General features: G+C 39.9%; 1 protein-coding gene across 1 annotated transcript in view; it reads left to right on the top strand.

The window, feature by feature from the left end:
- The window catches only part of LOC113916120 (adhesion G protein-coupled receptor E4-like), a 98,777-nt gene that overhangs the window by 46,285 nt on the left and 30,961 nt on the right, over positions 1-21,531 (top strand). Inside the window, exons 5-10 of the mRNA XM_027582015.2 lie at positions 999-1,100; positions 2,633-2,807; positions 5,223-5,336; positions 6,878-7,071; positions 17,676-17,834; positions 20,207-20,401. Of these exons, the coding sequence (XP_027437816.2) occupies positions 999-1,100; positions 2,633-2,807; positions 5,223-5,336; positions 6,878-7,071; positions 17,676-17,834; positions 20,207-20,401 (939 nt within the window). The remainder of the gene's footprint in view (positions 1-998; positions 1,101-2,632; positions 2,808-5,222; positions 5,337-6,877; positions 7,072-17,675; positions 17,835-20,206; positions 20,402-21,531) is intronic.

Below are 21,531 nucleotides of genomic sequence, written 5' to 3' on the forward strand. Positions count from 1 at the left end.
CCATAAAAAGGAATGAAGCATTAACACATGCTACAAACATGGATGGACCTTGAAAACATGATGCTCAGTGAAAGAAGTCAGACACAAAAGGTCACAGAGAGCGTGATTCCTTTTATATGAACTGTCCAGATAGGCAAATCCCAAGACATAGAAAGTAGACTAGTGGTTGCCAGGGACTAAGGGGTGGGTGGATGGAGGGATTGGGGGTGATTGCTCAGGGATGCAGATTTCAGGGGAGGGTGTTGAAATGCCCTAAAACTGATTGCAGTTGTGGTGATGGTTGTACAAATCTGTGAATACACTAAAAGCCATTGAATTATACACTTTATAAATGGATGAGTCCTATGGGTGAATATATCTCAATGGACTTGTTAAAGAAAGAAGAAACATTGGCTGGATTGGCAGTGTACATCATTGGTCCCCCAATATAATTAATCAAGGAATTTTACTGCCTAAGGAAAATGTAAAGACCATATATTCTGAACTCTTTTGTTTTTAATTAAGGACCCTGAGGCCCAGAGAGATTTAAATGACTTTTTCAAGGTCGCATGGCTCGTTGGTGCCAAAGCTCTTTTGGTGACCAGTTTTAAAGTATGTGTTTGGCAAAACAGAGAATTGTAGGGAAAGAGAGGAAAAAATAAAACAAGATGAAATCAGAGAGAGAGACAAACCATAAGAGATGCTTAATCATGGGAAACAAGCTGAGGGCTGCTGGAGAGGGGAGGGGTGGGGGGATGCGGTAACTGGGTAACTGGGTGATAGACATTAAGGAGGGCATGTGATGTAATGAGTACTGGATATTATATAAGACTGATGAATCACTGACCTCTACCTCTGAAATCATGATACATTATAGGTTAATTAATTGAATTTAAATTTTAAAAATTAGGAAAAAAATAACGTACGTATCTGAGGCTCATCTATAAAAACTACTAGACAACCAGCCAAAGCTGATTAAAGGAAAAATAACAAATCCTCCTTTTCTTCTTCTCTCTTAGTTAAATGTGAGCAGTTCTCAGGACAACAGCAGACAGATCTGCACCCATTTTGCAAAGCTGTCCCGCAGCTGTGGAGAGGGAAACACTGTTCTGTCCCTGAAGGTCTGAGCTCCTTTCCTTTGGCTCCAGGTGCAGGTGGATGTCTTCTCCACCACCACCCCTTTTTAAAGTAGACTTTGTTTCTTAGAGCAGTTTTAGGTTCACAACAACGTTGAGCAGAAATAGAGAGTTCACATATATCCCCGCCCCCTACACAAGCAGAGCCTCCCCTGCTATCTGGCACCAGATGATACTTTTGTGAACCTGCAATGTCATGTCAATGTCACCCAAAGGCCAGAGTTGACATTAGTGTCACAATTGATGCTGTCCATTCTGTGAATTTTGTCAAATGTATGATGACGTGTATCCACCATTATAGTATCAAACAGAATAGTTTCACTGCCCTAAAACTGCTCCAAAAAACTCATCTCTATGAGTTTTTATTAAGGAGGGCACATGTTGTGATGAGCAGTGGGTGTTACAAGCAACCAATGAACCATTGAACGCTACATCAAAAACTAATGATATGTTAGCTAACTGAACATAATAAAAAATGTCTTAATAACAATTTTATATATCCAGGGAGTGCATAATGATATTTTGATATAAATATACATAATGAAATGATTAATACAGTCAAGCTAATTAGCATATCCAATTCCTCACATTTACCTTTATGTGTGTGTGGTGAGAGTACCTGAAAGCTCTTAGCAAATGTACAGTATATTATATAGTATTCTTTTTTAGAAGATTTTATTTACTTTTTTGTCAGAGAGTGAGAGAACAAGCAGGGGGAGCAGCAGGCAGAGAGAGAAACAGCCTCCCCACTGAGCAAGGAGCCTAATGTGGGACTCAATCCCAGGGCCCTGGGATCATGACCTGAGCCGAAGGCAGATACCTAACCAACTAAGCCACCAGGCATCCCTATTATATAGTATTCTTAATTAAAGCCATCATGCTGTACATGAGGTGTTGAAACTCATCCTACATAACTACAACTTTGGAATCTTTGACCAATGTAGATGGATACTTAACCAAATCAAAACCAAACACTACTATAATCCTGGAAAGTATTAAAAGATATGCTAAGGAACTGAGTCTACTGAGACTTCCCTTCTTAGGAGATGAGGCACACGAAGATTCTCAGAATTGGGCTCAACTGGGGTTTGCCAATTCAGGGGAATTTCATTTCATACAGGTCCTTTGGAGTCTGTGCATAGAAGGGTGTGGGATGGTCCCAGAAAAGCTTTAAGTTCCCTCAAACCTCTGTCAGTAAGAGTAAATACCTCCTCTTTTGTGCTTCTTGTCAAATTTAATTTTGAAGTTATCACATGGCAAAATGTTGGGGAAAGGCAATGAAAACCAAAATCTTCTCCCAACCCAGAAAAATGTACCACAAAAGTCTAAGAGAAGGAAAATGGTTTTATTATGGAATAAGTATTAAACCAGCATGCTTTTGATTTTACATTGCTGGATCCTGGGCTCCCGGCTATTGGAAGATTTTTTTGGCCAAAACACAAGCTCAAATTTGTTTGATTAAAGGACTTTGACCTTGCAAAGCCTCCCGTTCATCTTACAATGATTGTTTCTAACAGGAAATCGGGAACTCTTACTGTTTTCTCACAAACTTCACTTCCCAATTACCCATTGGAAATCACAAAGAGAAAGCAAGGCTAGTGACAGTGTACATGCAGACTATGGAGAAGGCTGTCCTTGCAGCTGCATCCAGAAATATGAAAGAAACAGAGACGGTGGACGGGCCTTTTATGGGTAAGGAATCACAAGGATGGTAAGCACAGCTCCCATTGTGTGTTGCCAGGCTCTGTTCTAGCGAGTTTGCATATCATCTCACAAAATCCTCCTAGCTGTGCTGGAGTGTAGGCATGATTACCTCTATTTTATAATAGGGGCTGAGGCCCAGAAAAAGTACATGAGTTCCTGGCCTCCTAAATGGTGTAAGAGTAAAGAATCAGACTCTCCACCTAGGTCTGAGTACACATTCTTCTCCTAACCAGTACACAAATTGTCAGTGTGCACTGCCTGGTAAAATTTTGGATTTCATGGATTTGATTTTTTTCTACATGGACCCACAGTCAAAAGTTTGGAGGTAGCCAATTTCATTAGATACTACAATGACAGAGAAAATGAATAGGGTGTGGCTTTAATTTTGGATTGGAGATTTCTCTCTATTTCTTATAAACATTCAAGGAAATATAGATCAGCAAGGAAAAGAAAGTATACACCATCTATAATTATGGAGATTCAGAGAAACCTACTCCAGGTGAGTGTATTAGTTAGCAATTGTTGCATAACAAGTGATCATAAACAGCACATCTATAATCCATAGTTTCCATGGGTCAGGAGTCAGAGCATGGCTTAGCTGAAGACTCTGCTTGGGGGTGTCTCCCAAGACTGCAATGAAAGTGTTGGCTGGAACTAGAGCCTCATCTAAAGGCTTGAACTAGGGAGAATTTGTTTCCAAGCTCACATCATTGTTGACAGGATTCAGTTCCTTGTGGAGTGTTTGACTGAGGGCTTTGGTTTCTTGCTGGCTGGAGGTTGAAGGCCTCCCTGGGTTCCTTGCCACTCTATAGGGCAGCTTCTTTGATCAAAGTCAGCAAAAAAGTGTCTGTTGGCAAGGTGGGAGTTACTATCTTATGGAATATAATAATGAGCACAATATCCTGTCACTTTTGCCATATTCTGTTGCTTAGAAGCAAGTTGTCAGGCTAGCCTACAGTTAAAGGGAAGGACTTCCCCAAGACTTGCATACCACAAGACCGGGGTGAGGATCATGGAATGCCATCTTAGTCTCTCTACCATGCTCATTCAAGTGGTTCCTGGCATTGGACGCTCATTAGAATCATATAGGACATTAAAAAAATACCGATAGAAGGCCCACTTGGGGATGAGGCCTGAGCATCAGGTTTTAAATCTCCCCAAGTGATTCTAATGTACTCTCTGGGTTGAGAAGTACTAGAAGATATTTGCAAATGACACTACAGACAAAGCACTGATATCCAAGATCTATAAAGAACTTCTCAAACTCAACACCTAAAAAAACAAATAATCAAGTCAAAAAATGGGCAGAAGACATGAACAGACACTTCTCCAAAGAAGACATACAAATGGCTAACAGACACATGAAAAAATGTTCATCATCATTAGCCATCAGGGAAATTCAAATCAAAAGCACATTGAGATACCACCTTACACCAGTTAGAATGGCAAAAATGGACAGGGCAAGAAACAACAAATGTTGGAGAGGTTGTGGAGAAAGGGGAACCCTCTTACACTGTTGGTAGGAATGGAGGCTGGTACAGCCACTCTGGAAAACAGTATGGAGGTTCCTCAACAAGTTAAAAATAGAGCTACCCTATGACCCAGCAATTTCACTCCTGGATATTTACCTTAAAGATACAGATGTAGTGAAATGAAGGGGCCCTGCACCCCAATGTTCATAGCAGCAATATCCACAATAGCCAAACTGTGGAAGGATCTGAGATGCCCTTCAAAAGACGAATGGATAACGAAGATGTGGTCCATATATACAATGGAATATTACTCAGCCATCAGAAAGGATGAATACCTATAATGTGCTACAACATGGATGGAACTGGAGGGTGTTATGCTAAGTGAAATAAGTCAATCAGAGAAAGACAATTATATGATTTCACTCATATATGGAATATAAGAGAAAGCACAGAGGATCATAGGGGCAGGGAGGGAAAACTGAATGGGAAGAAATTGAGAGGGAGACAAACCATGAGAGACACTTGATTCCGGGAAACAAACTGAGGGTTGCAGAAAGGGAGGTGGGTGGGAGATGGGGTAAGTGGGTGGTGGGCATTAAGGAGGGCACATGATGTGATGAGCACTGGCTGTTATACGCAACTAATGAATCATTGAACACCACATCAAAAACTAATGATGTACTATATATGTTGGCTAATTGAATTTAAATAAAAAAGAAAAGAGTGAAGGTGCCTGGTTAATTCCTAGTTCACTTTTTCAATTTGGCTAAATGCCCATGGGATTTGGCCATTTTTTTCCCACACTAATCAGAAGTAATTGCTCCCATGAGTGTGCGGGCTTTTCCTTTTGGTGTCCAGTGCAGAGGATTATCACATTGGAACAGGTGGGCAAGTGGATGTTGCTGTTGACCAAACATTCTCTGTTTTTTAGCCATTGAAACACTAAGGGTTACGAACTGCAGGCTGAATAAGACATTCAGGTTGAAGGCAGAAAAGCAGACAATGGATATTCACTGCACCACCATTGAGAAGGAAAGCTTGGGAGGTATAGTAAATTGTGATCCTAGAACTTAGACATCAATCCAAGAATTTTCCCAATGGAATTCCATGTTGCTCCTATAATACAGTTCCTAGGGGTCCTTTATTGTATTTGAGTATGTTCTCTGGATAACACTGATAAAGCCAGAGTCTGGGAAATTCATATCGGGCTTTTATAGCCAGAAAAAGAAAAAAAGAAAATAATCCAATTTCCCATTTTGTTTACTTTGGATCTTTTGGAGTGGGACTGGAGTTGAGATTTCTTAATGACTTCCCATGTCTTTTCCTTGCTTAAATCACCTCCACCCTCTGCAGTGCTCTAGGCTGATTTCCTTAAACAGATGTCTTTCCCCTGCACATGGACAGTGAATGGCTCCCCACTTCCTAGAGGAAACCAATCAGCCTTTTTGCTCTCTCTTTAACTTCTGAATGCTTGTGTTTATTTTTATTCATTTATATTTTGCTTTAAGTTTTAAATTTTTTAAAAATTTTACTTGCGATATAATTGACATATTAGTTTCATGGGTATGACATAATGACTCCATATTTGTCTAGCTCATTTTTAAAACTGTGCACAGTCTATCTTTAATCACCTTTAAAATTTTCCTTTACTTTTCATATGACCTTACCCTCCTGCAAACTTACCTGCTAACAGTCTTTTTCTCCCTCTTTCACTTCTTTGCTCTCTCCTTCATCTCTTCCCTTCTTCTCCCTTTCTCTCTTTCCTTCTTTCTTCCACCTTTTCTCCTTCCATTCCTTTCTTTCTCTTCCCTTTCCTTTCTTTTCCTCCCTTCCTTCCTTCTCTAAATCCACTCATTCATCCACCAATCTGTCCATGCAACAACCCAATCTTCTGTCATGTCTTTCATCCATCCATCCATCCATCCATCAACCATCCATCCACCAATCCATCTATCCACTCTTCCATCTATCCACCCATCATTCCATCCTTCCTTCTTTCCCTGCACCCATCCATTCTTCCATCCACCTACTCACCCACTCACCCATCTACTAAACTGCCTGCCTTCTTGCCTTCCTTCCTCTTCCCCTTCATTCCTTCCATTGATTCATTGATTTGCATTAAAATTTGGGGGGAATATAATAATGACCTCACCTTTTCCTAGCTCTAAACTAAAGTTAGTTATTTAATATATTTAATCTTTTCCTTAACTGTAAAATGCCAAAGAAAATTTTCCCTAGCAAGAGTGGTAGTAAGGATGAAATTGTTATTTGAGCACTGGGTGTTATATGAAAACAATGAATCATGGATCACTACATCAAAAACTAATGATGTATTGTATGGTGACAAACATACCATAATAAAATAAATTAAATTAAAAAACATTAAAAATTAAATTATGATTTATGTGAATGACTCAGCACATTGTCCCACAGTAAAGGCTAAATAAATGGGAACTAAATTATTTTTTCCAATGGTCTGTCAACATATTCACAAATGAAAGTTAACACAGATGATTCCTTAAATCATTTATGTTGCCCCCAAATGGGTATCACTGAAACTAGGTGGGGTTTTCCTCTTTATCCCAGGTGCTGTCGCATTTATATCTTATGCTTCTATTGGTCCCATCATCGACGAGAGCTTTGTGTCTGAGGAAAACCTAATGACAAAGGAAAAGTTGCATAATTTCTACCTGAACTCCAAGGTGGTGAGTGGTACAATGGGATCCAGAGAGAACACCTCGCTGTCCATGTCCATTAATTTCACGTTTCAGCATGAAAAGGTGTGTGAAAACCAGGTGACTATTATATCTGCAGGGATTTTGTAATTAAATGGGAATGTTTCCATGCTGATGAATTCACAGGTTGGAAGTCTATAAATATGAAATATATTCTACATCAAAAACTTATGATGTACTATATGCTGGATAACCAAACATAATAAAAAAATGAAATCAATTCTTGCTCATCTGGGAGACATGGTGTTGGAAAGTCCAAAATAAACCAAGGGTGTGATAAGATGTCCTGAGAAACTGGGGTACGCCTGAGCTGCACTGAGGAGATAACTTCAGAATCAGCCCCTCAACTGTCCTCCAAGTCTCTGGACAGGTCTGACTTGTCAAACCAGTCCAAATAAAACTGGTCAGTGTTTAAGAAGGCACCAATCCAGACAAGCATGTGAGATGAGTGATAGTCCTTAGGTATTTTTGAAGTGCTTCTCAATTGCTGTAACAAGACATCATACCAGGCACATTTCAATAGAAAAGTTTTCTGGGTTTTAGAACTTTGCCAAAATTCAAAATGATTTTGTCTTCCTCAAAGGGGTTGTTTGCTGTGTAAATAATTACCCTGGAACTTGGCAACTTAAAATGACATGTATTTATTATCTCACTCTGTTTCTGTGGGTCAGGAATCTGGGAGTGGCTTAGTTGGGTGGCTCTGGCTCAAGGTTTCTCGTAAGATTGCTGTCAAGATGGTGGCCGGGGCTTGTCCCCAGAAAGCGTCACTGAGGCTAAAGGGTTTGTTTTCAAGGTGGTTCCCCCATGTGGCTGTTGGCAAGAGGCTTCTCTTTCTTACTGCTTGGGGCTCTCTGAGAGCTGCTTCAGTGTTCTCACAGCATGGCAGCTGGCTTCCATGAGTGTTCCAAGAGAGACTACACCAAAGGAAGTGGAATTAGGCTTGACATTTTGAAGGGAGTGCCAAAGAATTGATGGACATGTTTTAAACCACTACAGGGAGAGATGGCGATGAGCAGTCTGGGTTTGAGTCCCAACTCCCTTCCCACTCACTAGTTAGGCAAATTCCCCAGGCTTCTGTGTTGAGTTCAACCCAGATGCTGAGGTTCTGCTGCTGGTAATAGCAATGTGCCTTCTTGATGTGTGAGATAAATGAGTCCATGTGTATAAAGCCCTTAAAATAGCGCCTGACATCAGCAAATGGTGCTGGGAAAATTGGATATCTGTGTGCCAAAGAGCAAAGTTGGACCCTTACACCATACACAACATGAACATGAGATGGGTGAAAGACATAAATGTAAGACTTAAAACTATAAAACTCCTAGAAGAAAACACAGTGGGAAAGCTTCATTACCTTGAACTTGGCAAGAGTTTCTCAGTTATGACACCAAAAGAACAGGCAACAAAACAGGCAAATGTATGATATTAAAGTAAAAACTTCTGTGCATCAAAGGACACAGTCAATGGAGTGGAAAGGTAACCCATGGAATGGGAGAAAATACCTGCTGTGGGATTAGTACCCAGAATACATAAAGAATGTGTACAATACATAAAGAATGTGTACAATTCCAACAACAGCAACAAAATAACTCAATCAAAAAAAAAAAAAGAGCAAAGGATTTGAATGCATATTTCTCAAAAGATGACATACATGGCCAAGAAGCACATGTAAAGATGCTGGAAGTCACGAATCATGTAAATGTAAATCAAAACCACAATGACATATCACTTCACATCCATTAGTATGGCTACTATAAAAACAAAACAAAATGGGGTGAGGATGGAGAGAAACTGGAACAACTGTGCACTGTTGGTAGGAACATAAAATGTTGCAGCCACTATGGAAAATGGTATGGTCATTCCTCAAAAACTTGAACCTAGTATTACCATATGAAATAATATCAAATAGCATATAGCTTTTAAAAAAATGAGTACAGGGTGTTATCATAAGCAATGAATACTAAATTTTACACCTGAAATCAATTTTACCACATATGTTAAATAACTAGAATTTAAATAAAAACTTGAAAAATAAAGAAATACAATATTGATATATGCTACAACATGGATGAAACTTGAGGATATTATGCTAAGTGAACTATGCCAGACACAGAAAGACAAATACTGTAATCTTCCATTTTGTATAAGGTCCCCAGAGTAGTCAAGTTCATAGAAACAGAAAGTGGAAAGATGTTTGCCAGGAGCTGCAGGGAGAGAAATGATTTATTTTTAATGGGTATAGAGTTTCAGTTTTACAAAATGAAAAAGTTCTGTAGATGGGTTGCACAACAATGTGAATATGCTTAACACTATGGTGCTGTCCACTCAAAAATGGTTAGGATGGGAAATTTTATGATATGCAATTTTTACCATAATAAAAGCTTTTGAAAAAGTCTGACACATACTAAGCATTTCCAAGCCTTAGATACCATTACTCTCTGAGCTCAACCATTGTTGATTTTTCTTTTATTATGTTCAGTTAGCCACCATATATTACATCATTAGTTTTTGATGTAGTGTCCAATGGTTCATTAGTTGCATAAAACACCCAGTGTTCATCACAAAACATGCCCTCCTTAATACGATCACCTGGATACCCCATCCCCACACTACCCTTCCCTTCTTAAATCTCCAGTTTTATTCCTGGAGTCCATAGTCTCTCATGGTTTGTTTCCCTCTTCAATTTCTTCCCCTTCACATTCTATTTTCCTTCCTTTCCCCTACGGTTCTCCATGCTGTTCCTTATGGTCCACATATGAGTGAAACCTTATGATAATTGTCTTTCTCTGCTTGACTTATTTCACTTAGCATAATCCCCTCCAATTCCATCCATGTCTATGTGAATGGTGAGTATTCATCCTTTCTGATGGCTGAGTAATATTCCATTGTATATGTGGACCATATCTTATCCATTCACCTGTTGAAAGGCATCTCAGCTGCTTCCACAGTTTGGCTATTGTGGATATTGCTGCTAAGAACATTGGGGTGAATAGACCCCTTCTTTTCACTACATCTGTATCTTTGGGGTAAATAACTAGTAGTGCAATTGTTGAGTCATAGTGTAGCTCTATTTTTAACTTCTTGAGGACCCACCACACTGTTTTCCAAAGTGGCTGTACCAACGTGCATTCCCACCAACAGTGTAAGAGGGTTCCCCTTTCTCCACAACCTCTCCAACATTTGTTGTTTCCTGCCTTGTTGATTTTTGCCATTCTAACTGGTGTAAGTGGTATCTCAATGTGCTTTTGATTTTAATTTCCCTGGTGGTTAGTGATGTTGAGCATTTTTTCATGTGTCTATTAGCCATTTGTATGTCTTCTTTGGAGAAGTGTCTGTTCATGTCATCTGCCCATTTTTTGACTTCATTATTTGTTTTTTGGGCATTGAGTTTGAGAAGTTCTTTATAGATCTTGGATACCAGCTCTTTATCTGTAGTGTCATTTGCAAATATCTTCCCCCATTCTGTGGGTTACCTCTTTGTTTTGTTGACTGTTTCCTTTGCTGTGCAGAAGCTTTTTATCTTGATAAAGTCCCAAAAGTTCATTTTTGCTTTTGTTTCCCTTGACTTTGGAGATGTATCTTGAAAGACATTGCTGTGGCTGATGTCAAAGAGGTTACTGCCTATGTTCTCCTCCAGGATTTTGATGGATTCCTGTCTCACATTGAGGTCTTTCATCCGTTTTGATTTTATCTTTGTGTATGCTGTTAGAGAATGGTCGAGTTTCATTCTTCTGCATGTAGCTGTCCAATTTTCTGAGCACCATTTATTGAAGAGACTGTCTTTTTTCCATTGCATATTTTTTCCTGTTTTGTCAAAGATTATTTGACCATAGAGTTGAGGGTCCATATCTGGGCTCTCTATTCTGTTCCATTGGTCTATATGTCTGTTTTTGTGCCAGTACCATGCTGTCTTGGTGATCACTGCTTTGTAATATGGCTTGAAATCGGGCAACATGATGCCCCCAGCTTTGTTTTTCTTTTTCAACATTTCCTTGGCGATTCAGGGTCTTTTCTCATTCCATGCAAATTTTAGGATTGTTTGTTCCAGCACTTTGAAAAATGTCATTCGAATTTTGATTGGGATGGCATTGAAGGTATAGATTGCTCTGGGTAGCCTAGACATTTTAACAAAGTTTTCTTCCAATCAATGAGCATGGAATATTTTTCCATCTTTTGTGTCTTCTTCAATTTCTTTCATGAGTGTTCTGTAGTTCCTAGAGTATAAATCCTTTACCTCTTCGGTTAGGTTTATTCCGAGGTATCTTATGGTTTTGGTGCTATTGTAAATGGAATCGGTTCTCTAATTTCTCTTTCTACAGTTGCATTGTTAGTGTATAAGAAAGCAACTGATTTCTGTGCATTGATTTTGTATCCTGCCACATTACTAAATTGCTCTATGAGCTCTAGTAATTTGGGGGTGGAGTCTTTTGCGTTTTCCACATAAAGTATCATGTCATCTGCAAAAAGAGAGAGTTTGACTTCTTTTGTCAATTCAAATACCTTTTATTTCTTTTTGTTGTCTAATTGCTGTTGCTAGGACTTCTAGTACTATGTTGAACAATTGTGGCAAAAGTGGGCATACTTGACATGATCCTGATCTTAAGGGAAAGGCTCTCAGCTTTTCCCCATTGAGGATAATATTCGCTGTGGGTTTTTCATAGATGGATTTTATGAACTTGAGGAATGTTCCCTCTATCCCTATACTCTGAAGAGTTTAATCAGGAAAGGATGCTGTAGTTTGTCAAATGCTTTTTCTCCATCAATTGAGAGGACCATATGGTTCTTCTCCCTCCTCTTATAAATGTGTTCTATCACATTGATTGATTTGCGAATGTTGAACCACCCTTGCATCCCGGGGATAAATCCCACTTGGTCGTGGTGGATGATCCTTTTAATGTATTGTTGGATCCTATTAGCTAGGATTTTGTTGAGGATTTTGGAATCCATATTCATCAGGGATGTCGGTCTGAAATTCTCCTTTTTGATGGGGTCTTTGCCTGGTTTGGGGATTAAGGTAATGCTGGCCTCATAGAATGAGTTTGGAAGTTTTCCTTCTGTTTCTATTTTTTGAAACAGCTTCAGTAGAATAGGTATTATTTCTTCTTTGAATGGTTGGTAGAATTCCCCAGGGAATCCATCAGGCCCTGGACTCTTGTTTTTTGGGAGGCTTTTGATCACTGCTTCAATCATGTTACTGGTTATTGGCCTATTCAGGTTGTCAATTTCTTCCTGTTTCAGTCTTGGCAGCTTATAGGTTTCCAGGAAGGCCTCCATTTCATCCAGATTGCTCAGTTTATTGGCATATAGTTGTTGATAATTTCTAATAATTGTTTCTATTTCTTTGGTGTTAGTCATGATTTCTCCCCTTTCATTCATAATTTTATTAATTTGGGTCCTTTCTCTTTTCTTTTGGATAAGTCTGGCCAGTGGTTTATCGGTCTTATTAATTCTCTCAAAGAACCAACTTCTAGTTTAGTTGATCTGATCTATGGTGTTTCTGGTTTCTAATTCATTAATCTCTGCTCTAATTTTAATTATTTCTCTTTTAATGCATGGCTTAGGCATCATTTGTTGCTTTTTTTCTAGTTCTTTAAGGTGTAGAGTTAGTTGGTGAATTCGGGATTTTTCTATTTTTTTGAGTGAGGCTTAGATGGCTATGTATTTCACCCTTAGGACTGCCTTTGCAGTATCCCATAGGTTTTGGACCAATGTGTTTTCATTCTCATTGATTTCCATGAATTGTTTTAGTTATTCTTTGATTTCCTGGTTGACCCAAACATTCTTGAGCAGAGTGGTCTTTAGCTTCCAATTGTTTGAATTTCTGCCATTTTTTCTTGTGATTGAGTTCCAGTTTTAAAGCATTATGGTCTGAGAATATGCAGGGAATAATCTCAATCTTTTGGTATCGGTTGAGACCTGATATGTGACCCAGTATGTGGTCTATTCTGGAGAAAGTTCCATATGCGCTCCAGAAGAATGAGTATTCTGTTGTTTTAGGGTGGAATGTTCTGTAAATATCTATGTATAGTCCAGTGTATCCAGTGTATCATTCAAAGTTCTTGTTTCCTTGTTGATTTTCTGCTTAGATGATCTGTCCATTGCTGAGAGTGGAATATTGAGGTCTCCTACAATTAATGTCTTGGTATCAATATGACTCTTTATTTTGGTTAACAGTTGGCTTATGTAGGTGGCTGCTTCCATGTTGGGGGCATAGATATTTACAATTGTTAGATCTTCTTGTTGGATAGACCCTTTAAGAACGATATGGTGTCCTTCTGTGTCTCTAATTACAGACTTTAGTTTAAGATCTAATTTGTCTGATATAAGAATTGCTACCCCAGCTTTCTTTTGAGGTCCGCTGGCATGGAAGATGGATCTCCATCCCTTCACTTTCAGTCTGGATGTATCTTTAGGTACAAAATGAGTCTCTTGTAGGAAGCATATGGATGGGTCCTGTGTTTTTATCCAATCCGCAACCGTGTGCTATTTTATGGGAACATTTAGGCCATTCACGTTGAGAGTGATTATTGAAAGATATGAATTAATTGTCATCATGTTGCCTGTGGAGACGTTGTTTTTATAGATTGTCCCTGTCAATTTCTGTTGTATATCACTCTTGGAGTCTTTCTCCTTTTATAGAACCCCTCTTAATATTTCTTGCAGGGCCAGCTTAGTGGTCACATATTCTTTCAGTTTCTGCCGGTCGCGGAAGCTCTGCATCTCTCCATCCATTCTAAATGACAGCCTTGCCAGATAAAGTGTTCTTGGCTGCATGTTCTTCTCATTTAGTACCCTGAATATGTCTTGCCAGGCCTTTCTGGCTTGCCAGATCTCTGTGGATAGGTCTGACGTTATTCTTATGTTCCTCCCCCTGTATGTAAGGAATCTCTTCCCCTTAACTGCCCTTAAGATGTTTTCCTTGGTTCTAAGATTTGCACGTTTTACTATTACATGCCGGAGTGTTGGCCTGTTTTCCTTGATCTTGGGAGGAGTCCTCTCTGCCTCTAGGACGCAAATGTTTGTTTCATTCCCCAGATTAGGGAAATTTTCAGCTACGATTTTCTCAAATACATCTTCTAGTCCTCTCTCTCTCTCCACTCCCTCTGGGATTCCAATTATTCTGACATTGGAACGCTTCATGGTGTCACTTATTTCTCTGATTCTATTTTCATGGATTCTGAGTTGTTTTTCCCTGGCCTCCTCTTTTCCCTTTTTATCTATTATATTGTCTTCCAGGTCACTTATTCGTTCTTCTGCCTCACTTACCCTAGCTGTTAGATTATCTAGATTGGATTGGATCTCATTGATAGCATTTTTTAAGTTCTGCCAATTCAGTTTTCATTTCTGCCCGTAGAGACTCTATGTTGTCATTAATTGATTTCTCCATTCTAGCCATTGTCTTCACAATTGCTAGGCTGAATTCCATCTCTGACATCTTGGTTATATCTGCATCCATTTGTAAATCTGCAGCATAAGTCATAATCTCTGGGTCTTTTCTATTTTGGGGGCTCCTCCTCCTAGTCATTCTGTTGATGGGTGTTTGAGGGACTGTATAGAGTCCAAATCATTGACCAGAACCCAAGCAAGATGCACCTGTTTTCTTGGGACCTTAGGGTTGCTGGCCTCTTGTTTTCCCAGCCTGTCTTCTGGGGGGAGGGGCCTGCCACGCTGTTACTCAGGCAATCTTGTTTGGGTGGAGGGATGGGCTCAGCGGGAATCAGTTTTGGGGGCTTTTGTTCTCTGGTGGCTTTCCCTTGTGGCTTCCCGAGTCTCTTCCACGAGTCAGAGCAGAAGAGACCGTTTCTAGCCCTCTGCCTCAGAGCAGAGAGACCGCAGTCTGTTCTTCAGTGAGCTCTCCAGGCCACACAGTCTCCATTTCTGTCCATGCTGCTATAAACTGCAGCGTCCTGGGTTGTGTGCCCCTCCGCAGCGCCCCCAGTCCTGCCTCCAGGTCGGGGCACATCTATGCCCTTTGCGCTTCTAAAACCGCCAGCCGCTCCCAGTTCACAGGCGCAACTCCGCTGCTCTGGGTTTCTGCCCCAGGGGCTGCACCAAAGTCCTTTCCCTGCCACTACCGGTCTGTGCCCCGTCCCCAGTGAGCGAAGCCGTCACTCACCGGTGGTGTAAGATCCCCATGGCCAGGCACTCTCCCGCTGCCGTTTAGCCTCCGATATCTGCCCGCAGAATCACGGCTCCCCGCTTCATGCTTCCAAACCAACCGCCTGTGATGTTCTGTTTGATAGATAGATCCAGATCTTCTTACACCTCAGGCTGGTTTTGTGGGTGCTCAGAGTGGTCTGCTAGATATCCAGCTCAATTCAAGGGACCAGCTGAAATAGGGTCCCCTACTCCTCCGCCATCTTTCCTCTCTCAACCCGAAGCTCAACTGAAATGTTCTGCTCCAAGCTCAGAACGGGTTTCACTGAACAATGCTTTGACACTATGTCAACAACCTGAAATAAAAATTTTTATGTATTTCATTTCAGAGAAACACCACCATTGCTGTACAGTCGTCAACTCCAGCGATCTCCATATTAACACTTTTCCCTTTTATTTATTTTTGTTGTCTGATTGCTGATGCTAAGACTTCTAGGACTATGTTGAACAACAGTGGTGAGAGTGGGCATCCCTGTCATGTTACAGACCTTAAGGGGAAAGCTCTGTTTTTCCCCCATTGAGAATGATATTCGCTGTGGGCTTTTCAAAGATGGTTTTTATGAACCTGAGGAATGTTACCTCTACCCCTATACTCTGAAGAGTTTTAATCAGGCAAGGATGCTGTATTTTGTCAAATGCTCTTTCTGCATCAATTGAGAGGATCAAATGATTCTTGTCTTTTCTTTTATTAATGTGATCTATCACTTTGATTGACTTGTGAATGTTGAACCACCCTTGGATCCCAGTAATAAATCCCACCTGGTCATGATGGATAATACTTTAATGAACATGGATGCCAAAATACTCAACAAGATCCTAGTGAATTGGATCCAACAGTACATTAAATGATTTTTTTAAAATGTCATTGCAGTGAACACTGGGTGTTATATGCAAACAATGGATCACGGAATACTACATCAAAAAATAATGATATACTGTATGGTGACTAACATAACATAATAAAATAAAATAAAACAAAATAAAATGCAATTAGATGAAAATTTCAGGACACAAGAAGTGGTGAGCACTCAGAATACTTTTTACTGTCTTTTATTTCCTGTCAAAGATATTGCTAAGCAATATTCAGACATCATTTCCACTTTTCCCAGCCCTTGGCTGAACATAGGATATTTTATTTTCTTATAAACACCCTTAGACCTGGATTAAGGAAAGACACAGACTTGTCTCCATCATACAATCAAACTTTGGGCATGATTCAGTGATGACTGTGTGAAAGCATTCTGGCCCATTTGTACCTCCCACTGGGGCCCAATTATATATAGTTAAGTTGTTCATTTGTAGCAGCTTCAATGGGCAAATCCTTTTTTTTTTCTTTTTTGCTACTGTGAAGTTGTCTTCCATAAAGTTTTATTTATTTATTTTATTTTATTTTATTATGTCATGTTAGTCACCATACAATACATCATTAGTTTTTGATGCGGTAAATCCTTTTATGTGTCAAATCAAAGAACAGTGTCTGAGGGTTTCAGAGGGAAAGAGGGGGAGTGGCCCAGTGATGGGTATTAAGGAGGGCATGTGTTGTAATGAGCACTGGGTGTTATACACAAATAATGGATCATTGAACACTACATCAAAAACTAATGATGGGGGCGCCTGGGTGACTCAGTCATTAAGCATCTGCCTTCAAGCCCTGCATCAGGCTCTCTGCTCAGCTGGAGGCCTGCTTCTCCCTCTCTCTCCAACTCCCACTGCTTGTGTTCCCTCTCTCGCTGTCTCTCTCTGTGTGTCAAATAAATAAATAAATAAAATCTAAAAAAAAAAAACTAACGATGTACAGTATGGTGACTAACATAACACCACAAAAAAAAAAAAGAAAGAAAAAAATAAAAGTATGTATGAGATGAAAGGGGGGAAAAAGAACAGTAAGCCAACACTTTTGTGCATGTACTGTGTTTTGGGGTGTATGTGTTACTTAATTTCTCTATGTCTCTATCCCCTAACATAGGCATCTGGGACAGTAACAGAACCTATACCATAAGCTGCTGTGGAGGTTAATCGAGTTATTCCATGTTGTCTATAGATTGGCGCCTGCATATGTAGATATCTGTCAGTGTTATCTGTGTTGGTGACAAGGATAGTTGCAAGGGAGAAAAAATTACTAGTTGGCAATTCAACAAGTATATTCTTTTCTCCAGGAAATCACATTGCCTTGACATCAAAAATGATCTCTTTTTTCTTCCTTTTCTCATTTACCTTACAAATGAGAGAGGCAGTCAGGTAGGATGGTTAAGATTTATGGCTCTGAAGTCAGAATTCCAGGACTGGAATCCCATCTCCTCAATTATCATCAGGGTCCAACTGTCAGTTTCCTCCTGTGCAAAAGGAGTCTATGAATACCTACCTCACAGGGGTTTTGTAAGGAGAGTAAATGAGATAATAGATACAAAATGCTTAGGATATTTTGGAATATGAACAACAATCAGTAAGTGTTAGTTATTCTATGACTGAACTAAGGCAATGTGGTTATTCTCCAGATGAAGAGAGAAAATGAGCAGTCCATCTGTGTCTACTGGGAAGGGTTATCTTGGTCTAATGAAGGCTGTCAAGTCATTTTCTCAGATGAAAATCAAACCCTTTGCAGCTGCAACCACCTCTCCAGCTTTGCCATCCTCATGGCATCCACCAAATTAAAGGTAATCTCTACTTCTGTAAATACACTTACCTTCCATTAAAGTCAAACATTATCAAGTTCCATAAAAAAGAGGATTGATGGCATTCTGACATTGAAAGGAGAGAGGTTTTATTTATTTTTTTAATGGGTCCAGTAATTTTTTTAAAGATTTTATTTATTTATTTGAGATATAGAGAGCACGAGAGGGAAGAGGGTCAGAGGGAGAAGCAGACCCGCCGCTGAGCAGGGATCCCAATGTGGGACTCGAACCCGGGACTCCAGGATCATGACCTGAGCCGAAGGCAGTCACTTAACCAACTGAGCCACCCAGGCACCCAAAAGGGGAGAGGTTTTAAAGCAAGCCCTCTATTCATGAAAGGCCATCGACATTTTCAGTGGAAGTCGCTAGAATATTGACCTGGAAGTGCAAGCCATTAAGTTTCCTGTTCCTAAGAACCATGGGGCAGGGTGTTCATTTATAATGCAGATTCTTGGCTCCATCCCCAAGAGATTTGGATTCTGAAAACCTGGAGTGGGGGTCAGGGATCTGCATTTTACAAGATGATTCATTCCCTAGACAAATATTTGTTGAGCATCCAGGAATGTCAGGCAGATTCTAAGTGTCTGGAAGATACACAAAGCCTCTGTGAATGGGGACATAATAAGTAATGAATCTCAGAATAAGTGAATTATATTGTATGTTACAAACATCTCTCTCTGATATGGGGAAGTGACAACAGGGACCACTCTGTGCTCCCTCAACACAGAGGGAAAGAATGTCAAACATCTCCTGAATAACTCTTTACCTTTACATTGATCATACATTGAACTGATAATATTTGGAAACTATTGGGTTAAAGAAAAAATATTAATAAAATTATTTTCAAATTTCTTTTACATTTTAATGGGGCTACTAGAATATGTAAGATTACCTCAAAGGATATATCTTTTTTGAAAAAAAAAACCTCTTTATTGAGATATCCTTGACATATAAAAATTGTATATATTTAAGGTGAACAACTTGAATTTTTGGTATATGTGTATGCATTATGACAAAATCTTAACAGTCAAGCTACAGAACTTGCCCATCACTTCTATGTGGGTGTCGTATCATATGTGCATGTGATGAGAAGATTTAAGATCTACCTTCTTAGACTCTTAATCTCAGGAAACAAACTGAGGGTTGCTGGAGTGGAGGTGGGTGGGAGGGGTGGGGTGGCTGGGTGATGGACATTGGGGAGGGTATGTACTATGGTGGTGAGTGCTGTGAATTGTGTAAGACTGATGAATCACAGACCTGTACCCCTGAAACAAATAATACTTTATATGTTAATTAAAACTTTTTTAAAAAATTAAAGAAAATGATCTACCCTCTTAGCAAATTTCAAGTATACAATAGAGCATTGTAAACTGTTGCCACCACACTTTACATTAGATCCCCAGAACTCATTAAGCTTGCATAACTGAAGCTTGGTGACCCTTGGCCACACCTCCTCATTTTCCTCTCCTCCCAGCCCCTGACAACCAACATTCTACTCTCTCCTTCAAACTCAGTAAGTTTGACTATTTTACATTCTGCTTATATGTGAAATCATGCAATACTGGTCTTCCTGTGTCTGGCTTGTTTCACTTAGCCTGATGTTCTCAGGGTTCATCCATGTTGTTGCAAATGGCAGGATTTCCTTCTTTTCTAAGACTGAGTAATATTCCTTTGTACATATACACCTCAATGTCTTTACTCATCCATCCATCAGTGAATATTTAGATTTCTTCCATATCTTGGCTATTGAGAATGATGCTCCTGTGATATTTCTTTGGGACCATACCAGTTTGGTGATTTCAGTTTTCCAACAGCCCTGTGTAGAAAATGCTCTTAATGACTATATTAGGTTGCCAGGGGTGCAATGACAATTTCCACAGACTGGGTGGCTTAAACTACAAAAACTTATTTTATCACAGATCTAGAATCTGGAAGTCCAAGTTCAAGGTGTTGGCAGGTTTTGTTTTGTCTTGTTTTTTCCCTAACACATCTCTCCTTGGCCTCCATCTTCCTGTGTCCTCACATGGTCTTCCATCTCTCCCTGTCTGTTTCCAAATTTCTTATAAAGACACCAATCTTATTGGATCAGGACACCACCCTAATGACATTATGTAACTCAGTTAACCTTGTCTCCAAATAGTCATATTTTGAAGTCGCCGGGATTGGGACTTACACATATTAATTTGTGTGTGGGAGACACAACCAGCCGGTAATACTGCCACCATTTTAAATATGGGGACACCAGATCTCAGACAGTTAAAGTCATTTGTTTCAGGGACAGACCTGGGACATCCATCAGGTACATAACGGCATAACTGGAAACAATAATGGATTCCTTATTTTGTGGCTCATAGGTGGATCCTGTGCTGACTGTGATCTCATATGTGGGGTTGAGCCTCTCTCTACTGTGCCTCTTCCTGGCAGCCCTCACCTTTCTCCTGTGCCGACCCATCCAGAACACCAGCACCTCCCTCCACCTGCAGCTCTCCATCTGCCTCTTCCTGGCCCACCTGCTCTTCCTCACCGGCATTGACTGGACAGAGCCCAAGGTAGGAGAATTAGCTCAGACTCACTTTTCTGTGACATTTCCAGTGGCTTTGCCACTATGTTCCGAAAGCCTAAGTAAAGGTAGAATGTATGAAGATGGAAGGAAGGTCCCAAAATTTTGGTGGACAGTTTTAAACCCCCATTGCCAACAGTTGCCCTTTTTGTGCTATCAATAATGGGTCTTGGGGAACAAGGGTTAGAAGGGAGTTCCCTGGCTATGAAATGGTGAAAATCACATATCTAGTCAAACTAATTTATTTTAACATGGCAAACTTGAAGCTCAAGCAGAGGAAGTAACTTGCATGAAATCATATAATAGGTTTTGTGAGTTTTTTTAAGTTTTATTTTATTTTATTATGTTACATTAGTCATCATACAATACATCATTATTTTTTGACGTAGTGTTCCATGATTCATTGTTTGCATATAACACCCAGGGCTCCATGTAGTATGTGCCCTCTTTAACACCCATCACTTGGCTAGCTCATCCCCCAACCCCCTCCCCTCTAAAATCCTCAGTTTTGTTTCTTAGAGTCCATAGTCTCTCAGGGTTCATCTACCCCTCTGATTCCCCCCCCTTCAATTTTCCCTTCCTTTTCCTAATGTCTTCCATGCTATTCCTTATGTTCTACAAATAAGTGAAACCATATGATAATTGGCTTTCTCTGCTTGACTTATTTCACTTAGCATCATCTCCTCCAGTCCCATCCATGTGGATGTAAAAGTTGGGTATTCATCCTTTCTGATGGCTGAGTAGTATTCCATTGTATATATGGACCACATCTTCTTTATCCATTCATCTGTTGAAGGGCATCTCGGCTCTTTCCACAGTTTGGCTATTGCAGACATTGCTGCTAGGAACATTGGGGTGCATATGGCCCTTCTTTTCACTACATCAGTGTCTTTGGGGTCAACACCCAGTAGTGCAATTGCTGGGTCATAGGGTAGCTCTATTTTAAATTTTTTGAGGCACCTCCACACTGTTTTCCAAAGTGGCTGTACCAACTTACATTCCCACCAACAGTGTAAGAGGGTTCCCCTTTCTCCACAACCTCTCCAACATTTGTTGTTTCTTGCCTTCTCAGTTTTTGCCATTCTAACGGGTGTAAGGTGGTATCTCAATGTGCTTTTG

This window comes from Zalophus californianus, chromosome 1, assembly GCF_009762305.2.
Source record: "Zalophus californianus isolate mZalCal1 chromosome 1, mZalCal1.pri.v2, whole genome shotgun sequence".
NCBI classification, from domain to species: Eukaryota; Metazoa; Chordata; class Mammalia; order Carnivora; family Otariidae; genus Zalophus; species Zalophus californianus.